This window comes from Phacochoerus africanus, chromosome 11, assembly GCF_016906955.1.
Source record: "Phacochoerus africanus isolate WHEZ1 chromosome 11, ROS_Pafr_v1, whole genome shotgun sequence".
Classification (NCBI taxonomy): domain Eukaryota; kingdom Metazoa; phylum Chordata; class Mammalia; order Artiodactyla; family Suidae; genus Phacochoerus; species Phacochoerus africanus.
This window is the reverse complement of record NC_062554.1, coordinates 92,003,151-92,028,097: the sequence shown is the minus strand read 5'-3', so window position 1 is coordinate 92,028,097 and position 24,947 is coordinate 92,003,151. Positions and strand designations below refer to the sequence as shown.

Sequence of the window (24,947 nt, the reverse complement as noted above, 5' to 3'; positions counted from 1 at the left end):
CCATATCAGGAATTCCCACTTTGGTAAGAGTTTTTTATCATGAATGGACGTTAGATTTTGTCAAATGCTTTTTCTACACCTGTTGAGATGATTATGTGGTTTCTGACTTTTCCTTTGTTAATGTGGTATATGATTGATTGATTTGTGAACCATCCTTGTGAACTTAGGATGAATCCCATTTGGTCACGGTCTTTTTTATATGTTGTTGGATTTGGTTGGCTAAAATTTTGTTGAGAATTTTTCCGTCTATATTCATCAAAGATATTGGCCTATAATTTTCTTTTTTGGTAGTATCTTTGTCTCATTTTGGTCTTAGGGTGATGGCGGCTTCATAAAGTAGCTTTGGTAATGTTCCTTTTTCAATCTTTTGGAAAAGTTTAAGAAGAATGTGTGTAAGTTCTTCTTTGTGTGTTTGGTAGAATTTGCCTTTGAAGCCATCTCGTCCTGGACTTCTGTTTGTAGGGAATGTTTTTATTACATGTTAATTTTCACTTCTAGTCATCAGTCTGTTCAGTTGATGTATTTCTTCTTGATTCAATTTTGGTGGGCTGTAAGTCTCTAGAAAGTTGTCCATTTCTTCTAGGTTGTCAAATTTGTTGACATATAATTGTTTGTAGTGTTCTCTTATGGTTTTTTGTATTTCTCCAGTATCCATTGAAATTTCTCCGTTTTCATTTCTTATTTTGTTTATTTGGGTTTTTTCTCTCCTCTTCTTGGTGAGTGGCCAGAGGTTCATCAATTTTGTTTACCCTTTCAAAGAACCAGCTCTTGGTTTTATTGATATTTTTCTATTAATTTTTGACTCTCTATTTTATTGCTTTCTTCTGATCTTATTATTTCCTTCCTTCTGCTGACTTTAGGTTTTGTTTGTTCTTTTTCTAATTCTTTTAGGTGGTGGATTAAGTTGTCCATTTGAGATTTTTCTTCTTTTCTGAGGAAGGCCTGTGTCACTATGAACATCCTTCTAAGAACTGCTTTTGTGGTATCCCATAGATTTTGAATGATTGTGTTTTCATTATCATTTGTCTCAAGGTATTTTTTAATTTCCCTTTTTACTTCCTCATTGACCCATTGGTTTTTCAATAGCATGTTGTTTAGTCACCATGTAGTCAGTCTTTTCTCATTTCTTTTCCTGTGGTTGATTTCTAGGTTCATGCCATTGTGGTCAGAGAAGATGCTTGAAATAATTTCTGTACTCTTAAATTTGTTGAGGTTATTTTTGTGCCCCAGTGTGTGGTAAATCCTTGAAAATGTTCCATGTGTACTTGAAAAGAATGTATATTCTGATTTTTTTTGGATGCAGTGTCCTGAAAATGTCAACAAAATCTAACTTTTCCATTAAGTCATTTAGGATCTCTGTTGCGATATTGATTTTCTATCTAAAGGATCTGTCCATTGATGTGAGTGGGGTGTTAAAGTCTCCTACTGTTACTGTGTTCCCATCAGTTTCTCCTTTTATATCTGTTGGTATTCATTATATGTATTTGGATGCTTCTATATTAGGCACATATATATTGATGATTGTAATATCCTCTTCTTGAATGGATCCTTTTACCATTAAATAATGTCCTTCTTTGTCTTTCTTTCTGGCCTTCGTTTTAAAGTCTATTTTGTCTGAAATGAGTATTGCAACCCCTGCTTTCCTGTCTTTCCCATTTGCATGAAATATCTTTTTCCATCCCTTCACTTTCAATTTATATGTGTCCTTTACCCTAAGGTGAGTCTCTTATATACAGCATATTGTAGGCTCTTGTTTTTTGATCCAGTTTGCCACGCTGTATTTTGATTGGCGCATTCAGCCCATTAACATTTAAAGTAATTATTGATAAATATATATTTATTGCCATTTTAAACCTTGTTTTCCAGTTGGTTGAATGTTTCTCCTTTGTTCCTTTCTTTTTTTCATTGGATGATTTCCTTTATTTTATGCCTGTATGCTCTTCTTTTTAGTATTTGTGAATGTAATATTTGTTTCTTATTTGTGATTGACCTGTTTTTCAAATATGTTAACCGTTTCCTATATCTGCTTGCTTTAGCCTGATAGTCATATAGGCTCAAATACATTATATTAAAAAAAGTGTAGATTTTTCTACTTTCCTTCCCCACATTTTATGACTTTGAAATCCTTTTTTAACATCTTCATGTTTATCCTTTCACTGGTCCTTATGTTTATCGTTGCTTTTACAATATTTTTTTTTCTTTAAGATCTGTATAGTGGATTATTTAAGTGTTTGCTTTCCAACAGTGATTTCCTCCATCCTATTTCTTCTTACCTTTTTTTTTGTCTTTTTTGTGTTTTTGTTGTTGTTGTTGTTGTTGTTGTTGTTGTTGCTATTTCTTGGGCCGCTCCCGCGACATATGGGGGTTCCCAGGCTAGGGGTTGAATCGGAGCTGTAGCCACCGGCCTACGCCAGAGCCACAGCAACGCGGGATCCGAGCCACGTCTGCAACCTACACCACAGCTCACGGCAACACCGGATCGTTAACCCACTGAGCAAGGGCAGGGACCGAACCCGCAACCTCATGGTTCCTAGTCGGATTCGTTAACCACTGTGCCACGACGGGAACTCCCTCTTCTTACTTTTTTATTTAGAGGACCCCTTTCAGTATTTCTTTTAGAATGGGTTTAGTATTGCCATACTTTCTTAGTTTTTGCTTGTTGGACAAATTTTTTATTTCTTCTTTTATTTTAAATAATATTCTTTTTGGGTAGAGTATTCTAGGCTGCCTTTTTTTTTCCATTTTAGAACTTTGAATACATCTTGCCACTCTCATCTGGCCTGTAGTGTTTCTGTAGAGAAATCATCTGATAGCCTTATGGGGGTTCTCTTACAATTAAGTCTTCATTTTTTTCTCTCTGCTTTTAGAATTCTCTCTTTATCTTTAACTTTTGCCATTTTTATTGCAATATGTCTTGGTGTGGTCCTATTTGGGTTCAACTTGTTTGGGGCCCTCTGTTCTTCCTGTATCTTGATATCTGTTTCATTTAGATTTGGAAAGTTTTCAGCCATAATTACTTCAAATATATTTTCATTCCCCTTTTCTTTTTCTTCTCCTTCTGGAATCCCTATTTTACATAGATTGACCTGCTTTATATTATCCCATTGATCTCTTGTATTGCTTTCATGTTTTTTCATTTGATTTTCAGTCTGCTATCTGGATTGGTTGATTTCCATTATTCTATCTTTCAAGTCACTAGTTTGTTCCTCTGCATTATTCCTCCTGCTCTTCATTGCCTTTAATTCAGCTTGCATCTCTGCATATGAATCTTGTATTTTTTCTTGGCTCCTTCCTACAGTTTTTAGTTTTTTTCTAAAGTGTTCATATCTGCTCTTAATTCCTTCATATTCACTCTTAATTCCTTCAGTATTTTCAGTATCTCCTTTTTGAACTTGGTCTCTATTAGACTGTTTAAGTCTGTTTCATTGTTTGTTTGCTGCTTCAAGTGAATTCTCCTGTGCTTTTTACTGGAAATGCTGTTTCTGAGCTTCTTCATTTTGCCTATATTTTTCTTATTCTGTGAGTTTAGGGCAAACAACCAATGTGGTCTTGGAGGGCTGTTTATATGTGCAAACACCACTAGGTGTTTTGTGAGGGCTTAATATTTATTTTTTGGGTGCTGTACGTGCTTCCAGGGAGATTGAGGCAATGGGCAGAGCTAGTAGCCTGTGCCTGGTTGCTAGGCCCTTGATGATGGCACAGACCTGAGGGGAGTGGAGGGCTCAGGCGTCTCTTAGTTGCAGGGCCCTGGGAAGTGACAGTGATCTTCAGGCAGGCATAGGTGGTACCCAGATTGTTTGGCAGTGGCAGCAGCATGTTGTGCATTCCCAGGGGAGTGAGAGAACAACAGGTGGTTCTCTGTTTCAGTGTCCTCCTGTGTGCCGACCTCTGATGTGACTGGGGCCACAGGTGGTGCCTGTTCACAGACCCCTGGTGGTGGTGGGCCATGGCCACCCATGGTGCTTGAGATGACTGCCATGGTTTGCCCCCTCTGCCTGTGGACCACACAAGAGGTGCCGCATTGTGCTTAGCCCCCTACTGCCCTTAGCCTGAGCAAGAGGTGCCCAGCCACCCATAGCCTGCACAAGAGGTGTCCTTTCACCCGTAGCCCACGCAGGTGGTACTTTGCCACATGTAGCCTGCTCCAGAGGTGCCCTGCCCTCTGAGAGTCCACTTGTGCACAGGAAAGATATTTCTATGGCAGTCCGCCCTTCCTCCTCCTCTTACCCTCCCCAGTAATGGTACCATACATCTCCTTCAAGCCCAAACCTCCTCTCCAGTTCCCTCGGCTGTGGCACTCCACTCCCCAGCCCATGGCATACTGCTGCTCCCTAGCCCCTCAGGCTGTCTCCATGTGCAAACCCCAGTTCTCCCCAGAAATGACTTCTGTAGCCTGAGTCTCAGCATACAGCCTGAGTGTCTCAGGCTGTGGTGTCCAGGGATGGTGATACAGATGGTCTGCTCAGCTCTCACTCTGCTTTGCCCTCCTCAGTCCAGTTGCTGTGCTTTTATCTGAGGCTTTGAGGTCCCTCCATCTTGGCTGATCTTCCCCATCAGTTATGTGGCTTCCCACGGTGTGGGTTCCTTTCCTTCTCACAGCTCCCTCTCAGGAGTGCTGGTCCTGTCTTGATTTCTTCTCTCTCTTTTTTTCCTTTTGTTCTGCCCAGTTGTGTGGTGGGTTCCTTGCCCCTTTTGGAGGTTTAAGGTCTTCTTTCAGTGTTCAGTAGACATTCTTTGTGAATCGTTCTACATGTAGATGGATTTTTTTTATGTTTTTGTGAAAGAAGGTGAGTGCCACATCTTACTCCTCCATCATCTTGATCCTTCTCCCCTTTTTCTACTCTTTCTGTTTTCTTTGGTGGGGGGCAGAGAGGTGGGATTTACTTCTCTACTTTTCCCATTTTATTCTTGTACTAGTTTGTAATTTACATACTACTGTTCTTTTACTGTTATTCCATTACTTTTCCTATCCATATTTAAACTGAATAGCTTTAGCACCTATCCAGATAAATAAGGGCCTTGTATTTTTCTAATTTTTATTTTTCTAATTTTTTTATTTTTTATTTTATTTATTTATTCATGTATTTATTTTGTATTTTCTAGGGCTGCACCCACAGCATATGGAGGTTCCCAGGCTAGGGGTCTAATTGGAGCTCTAGCCACCGGCCTTTGCCAGAACCACAGCAACACGGAATCTGAGACATGTCTGCGACCTATACCACAGCTCACAGCAACGCTGGATCCTTAACCCACTGAGCAAGGCCAGAGATCAAACCCACAACCTCATGGTTCCTAGTCGGATTTGTTAACCACTGAGCCACGACAGGAACTCCTATTTTTCTAATTTTTACAAAAATTTTTTCATTGAAATATAGTTGATTTACAGTGTTGTGTTAATTACTGCTCTGCAGCAAAGTGATTCAGATGTATATTTAGATATATAGATATAGACAGATATAGATATATGATTTTTCATTTTCTTTTCCATTATGGTCTATTACAGGACATTGAATATAGTTCCCTGTGCTATACAATAGGACCTTGTTGTTTATCCATTCTGTATATAAATGTTTGCATCTCCTAATCCCAAAATCCTAGCCCAGCCCACTCCCACTTCTCGTTCCCCTTGGCTACCATAAATATGTTCTCTATGTCTATAAGTCTTTTTCTCTTTCATAAATAAGTTCCTTTGTGTCATATTTGAAATTCCATATGTAGTGATATCATATAGTATTTGTCTTTTTCTGACTTATTTTACTTAGTGTGATAATCTCTAGGTCTATCCGTGTTGCTGCAGATGGCATTATTTCATTCTTTTTATGGCTGAGTGATATTCCATTGTATATATATACCACATCTTTATCCATTCACCTCATTAGTGGGCACTTAGGTTGTTCCTGTCTTGGCTGTTGTAAATAGTGCTGCTGTGAACATTGGAATGCATGTATCTTTTTGAATTAGAGTTTTCTCTGGATATATGCTCAGGAGTGGGATTGCAGGATCAGATGATAACTCTATTTTTAGTTTTTTAAGGAGCCTCTATACTGCTTTCCATAGTAGCTACACCAATTCACATTCCTACCAACAGTGTAGGAGGATTCCCTTTTCTCCACACCTTCCCCAGCATTTATTGTTTATAGATTTTTTGGTGATGGCCATTCTGATCAATGTGAGGTGGTACCTCATTGTAGTTTGGATTTGCAGTTCTCTAATAATTAGTGATGATCATCCTTCATGTATCTATTAACCATCTGTGTGTCTTCTTTGGAGAAATGTCTATTCAAGGAGGACTTTGTATTGTTTTAACTGTAATTTTTTTTTTTTTTTTTGCTTTTTAGGTCCATTCCTATGGCATATGGAAGTTCTCAGGCTAGGGGTCCTGTTGGAGCTACAGCTGATGGCCTACACCACAGCTACAGCAACATGGGATCCAAGCTGTGTCTGTGACCTACACCACAGCTCACAGCAATGCCAGATCCTTAACCCACTGAGGGAAACCAGGGGTGGAACCTGCATCCTCATGATTCCCAGTTGGGTTTGTTAACTGCCGAGCCACAAAGGGAACTCCCTAATCATTTCATTTATAACATATGCTATTACCTTCCAAAATTTTAAGTCTGTCATTGATTTATTTAAAATACATAAAGTGGGCATCATTAGTAGTGTTTCATACTCTCAGTATTTGTTTACAGTTTTTCCATAGGTTAACTATTTTCTTTGTTTACTGTTTCTTCTTGGATCATTTTCTTGAATTACAGCCATTAGGAAGTTCTTTTAGTGAGAATTTGCTGGTACATCCCTCAAGTTTTAGTTTTCTGAAAATATACTTATATTGCTCTCTTTCTGTACATGCTATCCTAGCATAGCAGTTATTTTTTTTTTCTTAGCACTTTGAAAATCTTTAATCAGTATAATTTCTTGGGGAGTTCCCATTATGGCACAGCAGAAACGAACCCAGCTAGTCTCCATGAGGAATCAGGTTCAATCCATGGCCTCACTTAGTGGGTCGGGGATCTGGTGTTGCTGTGAGCTGTGGTGCAGGTTGTAAACACAGCTTGGATCTGGCATTGCTGTGGCTGTGGTGTAGGCCGGCAGCTGCAGCTCTGATTGAACCCCTCGCCTGGGAACTTCCATAAGTCTCGGGTGTGGCCCTAAAAAACAAAACAAAAAAAAAAGTAATATATAAATATATATGTATATAATTTCTTCATATCTACCTCAATTTTACTAATTTCCACCTCAATTTCATCTGATTTTTTTACTCATTCATTTAAATTTTAATGTCAAATAACATCTAAAGTTCAATTGGCCTATTTTTAAAAGCTGGAACTTTATTATCAGCCACTGCTTTCTTTTCTCCAAGTTTACCCAAAGCCAAAAATGTGACAGGTGAATTTCCTTTGCTGTGTGTTTGCTTATTGGTTTGTTTTGGGATCATTTACTGGGAATATCTCATCATGTCTGATTCAAATCAGCAATTTGCTTGGACCCCAGACTCAGGAACCCAACAGATGCTAACAAAGATCAGAGAGGATGAAATATATAATATCCTTCATTGATCCTTACCATATTTTCTACCATAATATCTATCTTAACCTTCAGATTTATAATTTCTGACCTGAAGTTCTTTTGGTTCATATTTTCTTGGTGTGTTTCCATCTTTTTAATTTAATTTTTTTTTTTGGCTGCACCTGCAGCATGTGGAGGTTCCTGGGCCAGTGATCGAGCCTGAGCCACAGCAGTGACAATGCTAAATCACAAGCTGCTAGGCCACCAGGTAACTCCCATTTTTTTAATGTTAATTGTTCCTATTTGTGTGTAACTTGTAGACACCTTAATTATTGGCCCTTATTTGTCTTAATCAAAGCTGAGCACCTGACTTCTGGTTGTTGAGTTTAATTCATTTAAGGTTTTTATAATTTGTTTTGTATTAATGCTTATTTTTTGTTTTGAATTTACTGGGGTACTTTTGGTTTTTTTGTTTGTTTGCTTGCTTTTTAAGCCTGCACCTACAGCATTTGGGAGTGCCCAGGCTAGGGGTCAAATCGGAGCTACAGCTGCTGGCCACACACAGCCATAGCTGCACAACATGGGATCCAAGTCACGTCCATGACCTACACCACAGCTTATGGCAATACTGGATCCTTAACCCAATGAGCTGGGCCAGAGATTGAACCTGCATTCTCATGGGTTCTAGTCAGGTTCATTACCTCTAAGCCACAACTGGAACTCCTACTGTATTTTCTTATTTTGCTCCTCTGTTTGATAGAATAGAGTTTATTTGTGTACCTTGAAGGTTATATAGACTATGTTTATGCTCTTTTTCCTATATGTTAATATCATTGCTGATACTGTAAAATTTATTTTCCCTGTTCTTTTTTCCTGTATTTTTCTTCTGAACCAGACAGCCATCTTAGCACACTTTCCTCTCCATTTAGTTTCTCTTTTACTTTTTTCCCACCTTTTTCTGTATTCCTATACCATATTTATGTCATAAGGAATTTTAGATATGAATTGTAATGGCTATTCTCTCTACCTCACCTCCTTTTCCCCCAATAGAAAATGCACGGGCATGACTATTATCTTCTCTTTGTCAGAGCTGAGCTGATCTTGAACACTACCCTGATATTATTACCTGCTGACAGCAGACTGGAAGGCTCTTTTTTCTTTTTTATGGCTGAATCTGCAGCATGTGGAAATTCCCAGGCTACTGGTTGAATTGCAGCTGTAGCTGGGGCCTACGCCATAACCACAGCAACACTTGATCTTAGACACATTTGCAGCCTGCCACAGCTTGCAGCAATACTGGATCCTTAACCCATTGATTGAGGCCAGAACTGAACCTGCATTCTCACAGAGACAACATTGGGTTCTTAACCTGCTGAACCACAACTGAAACTCCATGGAGGTGCTCTTTCTGCCTTGCAATAGAGATCGAACAGGTAGTGATCCATGTGGGACAATGTAAAAAACCCAGCTAGAAAGCTCTTCACTGCACATGTGGCATTTCTGGCTCTCTTCTTTGGAAGTCTTTTCTTTCCTCGGGACATCCTCACAGTTTTTGTGTTAATACCCTATATCTAAACCTTATTCATCTTCTGTATTGTAGTTGTTTAGTTAGTGCTGAATATTTTGGAGCTTGCTCACTAGTAGCTTGGAAATACAGAAGTATTTCTTAACAATCAAAGTGAGGAGTTCTTGTTGTGGTGCAGCGGAAATGAATCCACCTAGAATTCATGAGGATGAGGGTTTGATCCTGGCCTCACTCAATGGGATAAGTATCTGGTGTTACCATGAGCTGTAGTGTAGGCTGGCAGCTGCAGCTCCAATTGGACCCCTAGCCTGAGAACTTCCATATCCCACAGACGTGGCCCTAAAATGCAAAAGTGGGAAAAAAAAAATCAAAGTGAAGCATATTATGAACTTCATTTATTTTAAAAATTTTAATCTTCTCAGTTCTGATAGCATCAGCAGTGATGAGGAGGAGCTGAGGACTTTGGGAAGCAGTGGTAGTGAAAGCAGCACTCCGGAGAACGTTGGGCCACCTTTCATCATGGATGAGAATAGTTGGTTCAACAAGTGTAAGAGAGTTAAACAAAAATATCAACTAACCCTGGAACAGAAGGTATTTATCAGTTGTCAAAAGTCATTTAATTTAGTTTTAGTTACTGCCTTTGGACCATCACTACCAAAAGATCTTTTAGCTGAATATAAGTTTTGACCTATTGCTACTTCCTTTCTGTTCTTGGATTGTCTTCCTCTTAATTAAAAATCAGGACAAGTTTTAGGAGAGGCTTTTATTTGTTAAATTTTTTCTAATTTATGTTTTAATATAAAAATAAGTCATTCTGTATGCAATTTCATTTATATGTTTGAGATATTACTGTGATTAATTTTATGAAAGATTGATTTGTAAAAATGCAGTGATTGCCTAAGAAAGTCCATGTATGCCTTTCACTCTTTTTTTAAAATCAGGTATTTTAGCAGCTCTTGTGTTTTAATCACTGTAGTAGTCAAAGTGGAATATATAACAGAATGGAATATAAACTCTATCATCTTGAGTTCTAACCTCTTCTTTTTTACTCTGATATCTAGTTTCGCTCTACCCTTCCTTTCAAATTATCATTATTCATAGATGTTCTATATAGGGAAAGACCAATGGAATTAGCAGTAGAAATATGAGAACAATAAAAAATACACCAAGGAAAATGGCTACAAAGAAAATTTACAAATATGAAGAGATTTTCTGTAGACAGAAACTACTAGTTAGGAAATATAAAGAAGATCCTGCTTACAGAAGCTATAAAAATGTATGTAATGTATATGAAGAAAAATTTAACATCCTGTTAAAGAAAAATCCAGCAAGAAGTCAGATGAAGATAATCTGAACATCTTAACATTGCAAAAATTTGAAAATTCTGAGTAGAATAAAGTTTTGAAAGAGTTTCATACAGAACTGCTTTCTCAAAGAATAGGAGCTAAGTACTGTAAACAAGGACAGGCCTAAAATCAAGAGAAATAAGTCATGAGCTAAAGCCACTGCAGGCTCCTGGGGTGGCAGTGAGGGGCCATTCCCTTAACTGAGCTACTTGTGTTTTAATATCACCAGGGGAGCAGCAGATCTAGGCCCACTATCATTCAAGATGGAAACTGAACCTAGAAGGCAGAAATGATATGCTAAATGCCAGAGTAAGCACAGAAGTTGATAAATAGGAGTTCCCGTCATGGCTCAGTGGTTAATGAATCCGACTAGGAACCATGAGGTTGTGGTTCGATCCCTGCCCTTGCTCAGTGGGTTAAGGATTCAGTGTTGCCATGAGCTGTGGTGTAGATTGCAGACGCGGCTCAGATCCCACGTTGCTGTGGCTCTGGCGTAGGCCAGCAGCTACAGCTCCAATTCGACCCCTAGCCTGGGAACCTCCATATGCCATGGGAGCAGCTCAAGAAAATGGCAAAAAGACAAAAAAAAAGAAGAAGAAGAAATTGATAAATTAAAAAACAACAGCAGCAATATTAATGAATAAGATGGGATGGCAGTGGTATTCTGGAATATGTTTAACAACTAGCTTTTAATAGGTAATTAATAAGAACCTACTGTATAGCACAAGGAAATCTACTCAATAGTTTTTAATAACTTATATTGGAAAAAAGAATGGAGAATATATATATTCATATATATACATATTCATATATGTATATGATTCACTTTGTTATACACCTGAAGCTAATACAACATTTAAGTCAACTATGGTTAAATAATTTTTAAAAAAAATGGCTTTTGCTGAGGAAATAGATGAGCCCTGATTTGTAACATTTGCCGATTTATCCAGGATAGATACTCCCACCACAGCCACCTTAAAATTACCGGTGTATGTCACTGAATGCTGATTTGGGAAGAAATGGACAGTACGTCACCATTATATAGTATTTCTACAAGACAGACACAGGAAATATAAATGACTTGAAGAACACAGATAATAATAAGACATTTGGGAAGTGATGGATCTTGAGTAGTTACTTCCTTGCTTTAATGTAATTTATTTAATTTTAAGTTTGTATAATTTAATTTTTAATAATGGCAGTGTTTTAAAAACTGAATTACCAAATGTCTTAAGCTTAACAATTAGTTCTGGCTGCAGCCCACCCTGGGAAGCAAAATGGAACTAAAACACTACCTAATAATATCATAAAGAGTGAGAGAGAGTGATTGAAGCTAAAGCCTTTTTTTTTTTGATGGGCAGGGGTGCACACCCACAGCATATGAAAGTTCCCAGGCTGGAGGTCAGCTATAGCTGCCAGTCTACACCACAGTCACAGCAATGCCAGATCCAAGCTGCATCTGTGACCTACACCACAGCTCACGGCAACACTGAATCCTTAACCCACCGTGCGGGGCCAGGGATTGAACTCGCATCCTCATGGATACTAGTCGAATTCGTTTCAACTCTGCCACAGTGGGAACTCCAGAGCTAAAGCCTTTTGAGGTCTTTGTATTACAATAAAGGAGTATAGACACATTTTTTTAATATGTATGCCTGTTTTCCAAGTTGCAATTAAAAGACAAAGAATTAGCTTTTAAAATTAGCTTTTAAACTTAAAATGAGAAAGAAATGAGGAAAATTTGATTAATACAGTAGAAAGGAGCAAATGAGAAAAAATAAGGATGTATAAAGAAAACATAAAGTGGTAGAAATAAACCTCAGTATAACCGAAAGACTGAATGTCACTGTAAATGATGTAAACTTGCCAAATAAGACAAATTCTTAATTTTCTTAAATCATAAATTTTAATTATATGCTGTCTATAAGAGTCATACATAGAATAGTGACACAAAGAAGTTGAAATTAGGAGAATAAAAATATAATAGGCAAATCCTAACCAAAATAATTCTATATTGATATCATTCAACATAGACATTAAAGCAAAAAGCATTATTAAGACTAAAGAAAGACATTGTCTTTTTCAAATTTTTTTAATTTTTTAATTTTTTTGCTTTCTTTTAGAGCTGCACTCACGACATATGCAAGTTCCCAGGCTAGGGGTAGGATTGGAGCTGTAGCTTCTGGGCTACACCACGGCCACAGCAGCGCCAGATCTGAGTGGCGTCTGTGACCTACACCGCAGCTCACCACAACACTGGATCCTTAACCCAATGAGCGGGGCCAGGGATCACACCTGCATCCTCATGGATGCTAGTCAGATTTGTTTCCACTGAGCCATGGCAGGAACTCTCCATTGTCTTTTTTAAAAAGAATTCACCACGAATGGATAATGGTGCTGAACTTACATGTATTTAACAGTATAGCCATGAAAAATAGGACACAGAAATTGATAGAATATCCAGGAGAAATGGATAAATTCTTAGTTATAGTAGAAATTTTTAACATTCTAATAATTTACAGATTAAACGGAGAGAACATTGGTAAGGCTGTAATGAACCTGAACAATGCAATTAGTTGGCTTGATCTAAAATATGATAAATGCTAACAATTGGAACACACATTCTTTTCAAGCACACATAGGGCAGCTATCCAATTTTTATGGAGTATACTAAGTCACAAAAGAGATATCCACAAATATCAAATAATATAGTAGTGATCACAATGCAGTAAAGTTACATCCAATTGAAAAAGTTGGAGTTCCCGTTGTGGCGCAGTGGTTAACGAATCCGACTAGGAACCATGAGGTTGCGGGTTCGGTCCCTGCCCTTGCTCAGTAGGTTAACAATCTGGCGTTGCTGTGAGCTGTGGTGTAGGTTAGACTCTGCTCGGATCCCGAGTTGCTGTGGCTCTAGCGTAGGCCGGTGGCTACAGCTCGGATTCGACTCCTAGCCTAGGAATCTCCATATGCCGCAGGAGCGGCCCTAGAAATAGCAAAAAAAAGACAAAAAAAAAAAGAAAAAGTTTACCACCACCTGAAGTCCACCAATGGGGATTTTAAAAAATAAAGTCTTCCAAATTATGGGTTAAAATGAAATGAGGAAATACTTAGAAATGAACATGAATGGAAACAATGCATATTAATAGTACTAATTTTCAACTAATGCAGTACTGAGAGCATTATTTACCTTAGAAAAGAAAGAATGTAAATTAAAAAGCTAAGCATCCAAGAAGTAGATGAAAACAATCAAACCAGTTGAAAAAGAAGAGCATATACTTACAGAATTAATAAAGCCAAAAACTGATTATCTGTAAATACTAATGAAATAGTCTCAACCATTATTAAATTTAAGAATTAAGGCACAGATAGACAATTTTAAGAATTGAAAGAGCAGACAAAACTGTAAATGCAATGGAAACCCCCTAATTGTTAATAATTTTAACACTTTTATGTCACTACCTTAGAAAACTTAAATGAAGAATTTTTATAAATATTACTTATCAATACCAATAGCTTCTCCTAGAAGCTCTCAGATGTGTGTAGCAGTTATCATATAACTGAAGGTTCCAGTAAATTGGATTGTTTTTCATCTTTTAGAGTTTTATTGAAGTAGTTGATTTACAGTGTTGTGATAATTTCTGCTGTACAACAAAGTGATTCAGTTATACATGTACACACATCCATTCACTTTCAGGCTCTTTTCCCACATAGATTATCACAGAATATTGGATAGAGTTCTCAGGGCTATACAGAAGGTCCCCTTTAAAATCTAAAATATCCAAATGGCCATTCACAGGAGAGTGAATGGATAAGCTGCACTGTTTGTACAGCAGAATACTATCCGTTTTTGAGAGCGAATAAACTATAGCTAGACTTATCATTGTAAATGAAAAAGCAGATTTCAAGAGAATGCACATAAAACCCAGCCAAACTAAACAATGCATTAAGATGACATACGTTTGTGGTAAAGAAGGAAAGCAAGGGGATGATAAACAGATATCTCAGGATATTGCTACCTTTGCAGAGGAGGCAGGAGATGATGATCAGGGAAAAACATTCTAAGGGCTCTGAAATCTAGGTGATGGATATTTAAATATTGGCTAATTACTGATGTTTATAAACAATCATATATAGCCTATATTAAGCTGTATGTGTGCATATATTTGTAAAAGTTAACTATTTTTATTAAGGGCCATATCCACAGCATACGGAGGTTTCCAGGCTAGGGTTTGAATTGGAGCTGTAGCTGCTGGCCTATGCCACAGCCATGCCAGATCCGAGCCATGCCTGCGACCTACGTATGCCACAGCTCATGGCAACACCAGATCATTTAACTCACTGAGCGAGGCCAGGGGTTGAACCCACCTCCTCATGGATACTATTGGGTTCATTATCTCTGAGCCATGATGGGAACTCCTGTAAAAGTTAACTTTAATTTCAGTATCATTTTAATGATAGGAACAGTATTAGTTACTAGTGATATGTGTCGTAAAGCCAAAATAGCTGAAAAAGTTATGCATGAAAGAATAATAAATGATATAGAAGAATACTTTAAGAAAAAGATTGTAATTAATATCCTGAGATGAATTTGAAGGTATGTTGTATCTAAAAAGAATAGAATGCCATGATAAGGGAGCAGTAGGAAGCATGAAAAAATATTGGAAATTTAAAAGATTTCCTAAATTGAAACATTTAAGTTAAGGATTTGGAGGATAAATTCAGTGAAGACTCCTATAAGCAGAGCAAAAGGACAAAGAAACAATAAATGAGTGAAAAGAGAGGATCTAAGAAATATCATATCTGTTAGGAGTTTGCTAATAATAATAGCTAGGAATTATATATTCCATACAGGGTACCAGGCAGTATTCTAAGCGCTTTACCTCTATTGATTCATTTGATCTTCTCAACTAGTTTAAATTATTGTTCCCACTTTTTTAGATGGTGAAGCTAAGGCACAGAGAGATTAAGTAATTTACCCAACCATGTACACATAGCTTATAAATAGTAGAACTGGAATATGACACAAGGCAACCCCTAAGATTGCTGGCCTAACCTAGATATCATACCACATCACACTAATTTGTTAACACTAAAATTTTAATAACTGTTTTTGAAAAATAATCATATAGAGGCAGGTTTTGAATGATCATTCTGTAACTAGGTCTGTATTTTGAAGCTAGGAGGCACTTAGTGTTATCACTGTTGTGGAGCTTAGAAATTATAATGTTTTAAGTAAGTTTTACCTTAAATTACAAACATATTTTACTGAACTTTAAGGAAGAGCTTTAAATAATGGAGAAGGTATGTTAAATTTGTTATTCAATTAAAACAATTATTTTTTCTACCATTTCATCAGTTATTCTTTGAAATGATTTCATTGCAGTATGGGTAAGAATAGCATTTAGTCTACTCAGCATTTATCTTCAAGATGTGTATTAGAATTTTTGCACTTGCTGTATCTTGGTGATCTGTATTTCCAGGGTTATCTCGAAGAACTCTTACGACTTCGAGAGAACCAGCTGTCTGAATCTGTCTCCCAAAACAAAATACTGCTACAGAGGATTGAAGATTCTGATCTGGCTCATAAACTGGAGAAGGAACAATTAGAATACATAATTGTGGAGCTTCAAGATCAGCTGTAAGTGAAACCTTTTGGAAAAAAATTTGCCAGTAGTAGAATTACGAAAAATGTCATGTTTGACCTAAGGTTCAAGTTCAAAGAAATCTGGTTGCTTACTGTTCGTTTGTGCTTACTCTTTTTTAAAAAATTACTTATTTCTTATAAAAGTAATCCATGCTCACTGTAGAAACGTTACAAAATACAGAAAGAAAATAAAACTCACCTTCAGTTGTGCTGTTTACAGTTAAATGTTAATTTAAAAAATAGTTATTTAGTGATTGATTGATTGATTTCAAAAAGATTGTATATAAGACTGGTATTACTCAAAGTACAGTGCCTGTTTATAAACTGTATGTTACCAGGTTGTGCCAGAATGTCACTAAGTATAGTTTAGTAGAGCTGACTTTTTTTCCACAGCAAGACATTTATTCATGAGGAAAACTGTGTATTGTTCTACATGCTGGTACAGCTCCTTAACTTACACTGTTCAAAGCATTTGTAGTAATCATACAATTTTGTCAAACTTAATTTTATCAGCTTGTTTTTTATGGTGAAAATCTTTTCATAGTAATATTTACTTAATCTTAAAGATGATTTTTAAATTTTTGGTTTTGAAATAATTTCAAACTTTGAGAAAATTTGCAAGGATAGTACAAAATAATTCCCATGTACCCCTTCCTAGATTCACCAATTTTCATCATTTTACCACATGTGTCATCAAACATGTCATACAAACATATGATTTCCTGAACCATTTGAGAGATTGCATACATAATATTTCTTTATCCTTTGTTACTTTAGTGTGTCTTTCCCAAAATCAGAGACACTCTCTTAAATACCTACAGTTTGGAGATCCCCTGGAGATCCCCCTGTGGTCTGGCTCAGTGGGTTGAGTTTCCAGCATTGTTGCAGCTGTGGCTTAGGTCATAACTACGGCTTGGATCTGATGCCTGGCCTGGGAACTTCATACCCTGCAGGGCAGTCAAAAAAGAAAAAAAAATGCCATTAAATACACACCATTCAGCTGTCAATTTTGGAAATTTAAATCAATACAATGCTTCCATTTTACCTATAATTCCTATTTCACTTTCATCAATTGCCTTAGTAATGTCTATATTGCTTTTGATTTTTTGGTATAGAATCAAATCTAGGATCACATTTCACATTTGGTTGTCAGTCTCTTTAGTCACTTTTAACTTAGAATGGTTTTTCAGTTATTGTCTCACGAGAGATAGGTATTTCTAAGAATGCAGGTTAGTAATTTTACAGGCTATCCCTCAATTTGAATTTGTTTGTTTTTCCTTGTGATAAGAATGAGCTTATCCATTTATGGCTGGAATATAACATAAGTGGTGTATCCTCAAAATAATCACATTCAAAGGTCCATGAAGTCTGTTGGCTTTTTATTAGTGATGTTAATTTAATTTAATTTAATTTAATTTTATTAATAGCCTCACCTGCAGCATATGGAAGTTTCAGGGCTGGGATGGAATCAGAGCTGCAGCTTCTGGCCTATACCACATCCACTGCAACACCAGATCTGAGCCATATCTGTGACCTATGCTGCAGCTTGTGGCAACTCCAGATCCTTTAACCCACTGAACAAGTCCAGGGATCGAACCCGCGTCCTCACATAAGACTAGTTGGGTTCTTAATTTGCTGAGCCACAACAGGAACTCCAGTGATGTTAAATTTTTTTTTGTCTTTTTTTTTTTTTTTTTTTGGCATTTCTTGGGCCGCTCCCTCAGCATATGTAGGTTCCCAGGCCAGGGGTCTAATCGGAGCTGTAGCCACTGGCCTATGCCACAGCCACAGCAATGCAGGATCCAAGCCATGTCTGCAACCTACACCACAGCTCATGGCAATGCTGGATCCTTAACCCACTGAGCAAGGCCAGGGATCAAACCCGCAACCTCATGGTTCCTAGACGGATTCGCTAACCACTGCACCACGATGGGAACTCCAGTGATGTTAATTTTAATCATTTGGTTAAGGTGTTTTTCTGTTCTAAGTAGTTACTGCTGTTCCTTTTGTAATTAACATATAATTTTTACAAGAAGATACTCTAAGTAAATATAAAAGATGATTTTTTTAAGTAAAGTTTTTATTAAGAAACATAAAAGTTTAATGTTTTCTGGGAATTTGTATCTTGATGAAAAGAATTATGTTCATATATTATTTCTTAAACTTTTTCTAAGATATTAAAGACGGTGTGCCCTATGTTGTATTAGTCACTAAGGTGCCAATTAATAGCTCCTGAAACCCATCATTGCTATTAGCAAGGATAAAAATATTATGAATCAGGGAGTTCCCGTCTTGGCTCAGCAGAAACAAATCTGACTAGCATCCACAAGCATGCAGGTTTAATCCCTGGCCTGACTTGGAGTGGGTTAAGGATCTGGTGTTGCCGTGAGCTATGGTGTAGGTCACAGACGCAGCTCGGATCCTGCGTTGCTGTCACTGTGGCTGTGGCGTAGGCCAGCAGCTACAGCTCCAATTCAGCCCCTAGCTTGGGAACCTCCATATGCCCTGTGTGCAACCCTAAAAAGACAAAAACAAAAAACAAACAAACAAACAAAATATATATATGTATGTATGTATGTATTATGAAGCAAACAATAGAGTTTTCTGGTTATTTCTTTAAAATTGAAGGGTTAAAAAATAATTCGATTTATCTTTGGCAAGCAATACTGATGATTTGTCTAAATGCTTTTAACTTAAAATAATTGTGTAATTAGTTTTTATTTTATCACAGAGATATTTTCATTTGAAAAATTAAGTTTGAATGTATCGCATTTATTTTATATCTGATAATTTAAAGGAAGCAGACTTTCAAAGTTTTTAGTTTGAAAAAGAATCTGTATCATACTTCCATGATGGCAGTGTCATTGATCTTCCTGGCTTTGCAAAGGAGCTTTACAACTGTTTTCAATTTCTTTAAGCTACCACAGCAAAAAGTAAAACATTAAGTCCACTGATCAGAATTAAAGTATTTGGACTTTGTCAAAAGCCTTTTCTGCATCTGTTGAGAGAATCATGAGGGTTTTGTTCTTCAATTTGTTAATGTGGTGTATCACAGTGATTGATTTGTGGATATTGGAGAATCCTTGCATCCCTGGAATAAAACCCATTTGATCACGGCGTGCAATCCTTTTACTGTATTGTTGGATTCAGTTTGCTAGTATTTTGTTGAGGATTTTTGCATCTATGTTCATCAGTGAAATTGGCCTGTAATTTTCTTTTTCTGTGGTATCTTTTGTTTTGGTATCAGGGTGATGGTGGCCTCATAGAATGAATTTGGGAGTATCCCTTCCTCTGCAATTTTTTTGGAATAGTTTCGGAAGGATAGGTGTTAGCTCTTCTCTAAATGTTAATAGAACTTGCCTGTGAAGCCATCTGGTCCTGGACTTTTGTTTGTTGGAAGTATTTTAATCACAGTTTCAGTTTCAGTTCTTGTGATTGGTCCATTCATCTTTTCTGTTTCATCTTGGTTTAGTCTTGGAAGATTGCACTTTTCTAAGAATTTGTCCATTTTTCTAGGTTTTCTGTTTATTGGCCTATAGTTACATATAGTAGTCCCTTATGATCCTTTATATTTCTGTGATATCCATTGTTACTTCTCCTTTTTCATTTCTAATTTTACTGATTTGAGTCCTCTCTTTTTCTTGATAAGTCTGGCTAAGGGTTTATCAATTTTGTTGATCTTTTCAAAGAACCAGCTTTTAGTTTCATTGATCTTTTTATGGTTTTCTTCATCTCTATTTCATTTTTTTATTTCTTTATTTTGCTTTCCAGGGCCGCACCACAGCATATGGAGGTTCCCAGACTTGGGGTTGAATCAGAGCTACAGCTATTGGCCTACACCACAGCCACAGCAACACAGGATCCAAGCCATGTCTGTGACCTACACCACAGTTCACAGCAATGCTGGATCCTTAACCCTCTGAGCAAAGCCAGGGATCAAACCCACAATCTTATGGTTCCTAGTCAGATTCATTTCCACTGGGCAGTAATGGGAACTCCTCTGTTTCATTTATTTCCGCTCTGATATTTGTTATTTCTTTCCTTCTGCTAACTTTAGGTCTTGTCTGTTCTTCTCTCTCTAGTTGCTTTAGGGGTAAAGTTAGGGTTGTTTATTTGAACTTTGTTTGTTTGTTTCCTGAGGTAGGCTTATATTGCAATGAACTTCCCTCTTAGAACTGCTTTTGCTGGATCACCTAGGTTTTGGATTATTCTGTCTTTATTGTCATTTGCTTTTAAGTATTTTTTAATTTCTTCTTTGATTTCTTCAGTGATCCATTGGTTGTTTAATAGTGTATCGTTTAGTCTCCACGTGTTTCTGTTTTTTGCAGTTTTTCTCTTGTTGTTGATTTCCAGTCATATAGCATTGTGGTCAGAAAAGATGCTTGATATGATTTCAGTTTTCTTAAATTTACCAGGGCTTAATTTGTGACCCAGAATGTCATCTATCCTAGAGAATGTTCCATGTGTACTTGAGAAAAATATGTATTCTGCTGCTTTTGGATGGAATGTTCTATAAATATCCATTAAGTCCATCTGGTCTATGTGTCATTTAGGGCTTGTGTTTTTTTGTTGATTTTCTGTCTGGATGATCTGTCCATTGCTGTAAGTGGGGTGTTAAAGTCCCCCACTATTATTGTGTTATTGTCAATTTCTCCTTTTAAGGCTGTTAGCAATTAACTTATATATTGAGGTGATCCTATATTAGATGCATTTATATTTACAATTTTTATATCTTCTTCTTGGATCTTTTTTTTTTTTTTCCTTCTTAGGGCCACACTCACGGCACATGGAAGTTCCCAGGCTAGGGTCAAATCGGAGCTACAGCTTCCAGCCTACACCACAATGCATGATCCAAGCCACTTCTGTGACCTACACCACAGCTCACAGCAGTGCCAGATCTTTAACCCACTGAGCACGGCCATGGTTCAAATCCACATCCTCATGAATCCTAGTCAGGTTCAGTACCACTGAGCCACGACAGAAACTCCCAGATTGATCCTTTGATCATTATATAATGTCCTTCTTTGTCTCCTACAATATTCTTTATTTTAGGGTCTATTTTGTATGATAGGAGTATTGCTATTCCAGCTCCCTTTTGATTCTTGTTTGCATGGAATATTTTCTTCCATCCTCTCACTTTCAATTTGTATGTGTCCCTAGAACTAAAGTGGGTCTCTTGAAGACAGCATATATATGGTTCTTGTTTTTGTATCCATTCAGCCAGTCTATGTCTTTTAGTTGGGGTACTTAGTCCATATACGTTTAAGGTAATTATTGTTGTGTGTGTTATCGCCATTTTATTAACTGTTTTGGATTTGTTTTTGTTGCTCTTTTTTCTTCCCTTCTCTTGTGGTTTGATGACTGTCTTTAGTGTTATATTTGAGTTGATTTTTCTTATTTGTGTGTGTCTCTATTATATATTTTTTCTTGGCAGTTACTCTGAAGTATTTATATAGTTTATATACATACAAGATTGTTTTAAGTTGTTGGTCTTTTAATTGAAAGTGTATCTCCAGTGTCCTGCATTTCTACCCTCCTCTTCTTCTTATTTCTTTCTTTCTTTTTTTTTTTTTTGTCTTTTTGCCATTTTCTTGGGCCGCTCCCACGGCATATGGAGGTTCCCAGGCTAGGGATCTAATGGGAGCTATAGCCACTGGCCTACACCAGAGCCACAGCAACTCAGGATCCAAGCCATGTCTGCAACCCACACCACAGCTCACAGCAACACTGGATCCTTAACCCACTAAGCAAGGCCAGGGATCAAACCCAAAACCTCATGGTTCCTAGTCAGATTCGTTCACCACTGAGCCACGACGGGAACTCCTCTCTTCTTATTTCTCATTTTTGTAGCATATTTGTGTGTGGATGATTTCCTACCTTTACTGTATGTATCCTTTGCTGGTGAGCCTTGTCATTTGTCATATTTTTGTGTCTAGTTGTGGCCTTTTCTTTTCTGCCTAGAGAAGTTCCTTTAGTATTTGTTGTAAAGCTGGTTTAGTGGTACTGAATTCTCATAGCTTTTGCTTGTCTATAAAGCTTTTGATTTCTCCTTCAAATCTGAATGAGAGCCTTGCTGGGTAGAGTAATCGTGGTTGGAGTTTTTTTTTCTTTCATCACTTTAAATATATCATGTCACTCACTTCTGGCCTGCAGAGGTTCTCCTGAAAAATCTGCTGATAATCTTATTGGGATTCCCTTGTATGTTGTTTGTTTCTTTTCCCTAGCTTCTTTCAGTATTTTCCCTTTGTCTTTACTTTTGGTCAGTTTGATTAATATGTGTCTTTGGTGTTCCTCCTTGGGTTAATTTTATATGGTACTTGTTGTGCTTCCTGGATTTGAGTATATGATTCCTTTCCCATTTTAGGGAAGTTTTGGGCTTTTATCTCTTCAGATATTTTCTCTGGCCCTTTCTCTCTCTCTTCTCCTTCAGGCACCCCTTTAATATGGATGTTGGTGCCTTTAATGTTTCCCCAGAGTTCTCTTAGACTGTCTCATTTGTTTTCAGTCTTTTTTCTCTTTTCTGTTTCACATCAGTGATTTCCACTAGTCTGTCCTCCACCTCACTTGTTTGTTCTTCTGCCTCCAGTTTATTTCCAAGATCTTGAATCATCTTCACTATCATCAGTCTAAAGTCTTTTTCTGGAGGTTGATAATCTCCAGACAACTTAGCTGTTTTTCTGGAGCTTTTTTCTTGCTCCTTATTTGAATTATAGTTCTCCGCCTTTTAATTTTGTATAGGTTTTTGGTGTGGTCTCCTTTCTGCAGACAATAGAGTTATAGCCTGTCATGCTTCTGATGTCTGCCTCCCCTTGTGGCTGAAGTTGGTATGGAGGCTTGCTATAGGCTTCATAATAGGAAGGACTGGTGGCTTCCCACTGGTAGGTGGAGTTGATTCTTAGCCCTCTGGTGGGTGGGGCTTTGTCTCTGGGTGTGATTAGAGGTGGCTCTGTGCCTGAGTAAGATTAGAGGTGGCTGTGTGTCTTTAGGCAGCCTCTTTGCTCATGGGTGGGGCTGTGATCCCACTCAGATTATTGTTTGACCTGATGAGTGGGGCCAGATTTTTCCAAAATTGCCTCATCCAGAGAAGCACACCCTGATGATTATTCCAGAGACCTTTGCCTCCAGTGTCCTTCCCCCACAATGAGCCTCAGTTGCCACCTTTTTTCCCAGGAGATCCTGCAAGAACTGCAGTCAGGTCCAACCCAGAATCCTGTGGAGACTCTGCTTTGCCCTGGGACTCAGTGCGCATGAAAGCTTGTGTGCATCTTTCAAGAATGGGGGTCTTTGTTTCCCCCAATCCTGTGGAGCTCCTGTACAGAAGCCCCACTGGCCTTCATTGCCAAATGCTCTAGGAGATTCTTCTCCAAGTGCCAGAACCCCAGGCATGGGGGCCTGACACGGAGCTCAGAACTCTCACTCCTCTAGGTGAGTCTCTGTGATACAGTTACTTTTCAGTCTGTGGGCTGCCCACCAGGCAGGTATGGGTTTGTTTATATCATGTAATTGCCCTTCCTGCCGTCTTGCTATGGCCTCCTCTTTGTCTTCTGGAGTAGGATAACCTTTTTTGATAGTTCACAGTCTATTTGATTGAAGGTTGTTCAGCATTTGGTTGTAATTTTGTTGCTTTTTATGAGAGAAGGTCAACCCCCATCCTTCTACTCTGCTGTCTTAATCCAGATCCTATATATATTTTAAACAAAGGTGCCTGCCTGTGACTTACCTCAATAGCTGTTAATTGGTCAAATGTGGGACCTAGGCAAGTGTAATGTGTTTACTCTTCAAAGGTGCTTCTAATGGGTAGTCAGCGTTGGAAGCCACTGCTGGGTTAAATTTAGCTTTTATGACAAGAATATTTTATAGGCAGTGCTGTGTATCTCATATTGGGAAGCAGACAGGTTGTCCCACTTGTATTGATCTTATGATAGAAGAGTGGATTTAAGTGACAGCCTGAAGTGACAGCCTTATTTCTCCTTTGTAAATGTTCTCATCAGCCTTTCCTCTAATGGCTTGACCTAATAGCAATTGATTCATTAGGATTTATAAAATAGTGATATCCTAATTGTTATTCCCTCCATGCTTATTGGCTGGAATCATCTATAAAGAACTTTCTCTCATCACAGCTGTTTGGTGGTTACCATGACTGTTTTTGTAGGATATTATTAATTTTCAGAATAAGATCCTGATGTCCTACTTAGCTACTAATGAAGATTTTGTTTTCCTTCCTCTCTTATTTTTGAGATTGTGAAATTGTCATATATAATGTTTTATAATGTGAATTAACTCATATAAGAGTCATAAAAAAGAGGATGATATCAGTATGGCAAAGAACTCACCTTGGTTCATAGTTGATTTTTCCTAGAAGTTAATGTTTCTAAGCAAATAACATCAGCAGAATACAAAATACACTAATATAGGCAAATACTGCAGGCCACCAATAGATGGCACTCTCTCACTTTACATAATACTCCCTCACCAGGCATTCCTCTGGTTCAGTTGAACTAGAACTCAGAGGTACATGTTCTGTGGTTACCCACCTTTGTGCATTTTGTCCGTGCCTTCATGGCAAGCCTGAGTCTCAGCAGCCTTGACCTTTCCTCACAAGACCCTCTTCCATCAACTGGCTTTTACTTTTTTTGTTGTTAAAGTTATTGTCGTTGTAGTTATTGTAGTATTTCTTTCTTTAATAGGAATTTAACACACATTTTTAATTGGGTTTAAATTTTATTAGGATTGTTAGTGTTTTTCTAGGTATTCTAGTTAAAAGGTTAAATAGACTTCGTGTTTTCAGCCCCTAACTCTGATCTCCCCATAAGGCCAGTTATTTTTAGTGTATCATTACAGAATAATGTTTTGTTTTGTTTCTTCATTATAGTCAAAATGTCTGTATATTCGGTGTACTTGTGTCACTTATATTTATTTTTCT

The 24,947-nt window shown here is 37.6% G+C and overlaps 1 protein-coding gene across 1 annotated transcript in view; it reads left to right on the top strand.

Moving 5' to 3' along the window:
* RUNDC3B (RUN domain containing 3B) overlaps positions 1 to 24,947 on the top strand; it is a 162,062-nt gene that overhangs the window by 88,152 nt on the left and 48,963 nt on the right. Inside the window, exons 8-9 of the mRNA XM_047753923.1 lie at positions 9,457 to 9,625; positions 15,861 to 16,018. Of these exons, the coding sequence (XP_047609879.1) occupies positions 9,457 to 9,625; positions 15,861 to 16,018 (327 nt within the window). The remainder of the gene's footprint in view (positions 1 to 9,456; positions 9,626 to 15,860; positions 16,019 to 24,947) is intronic.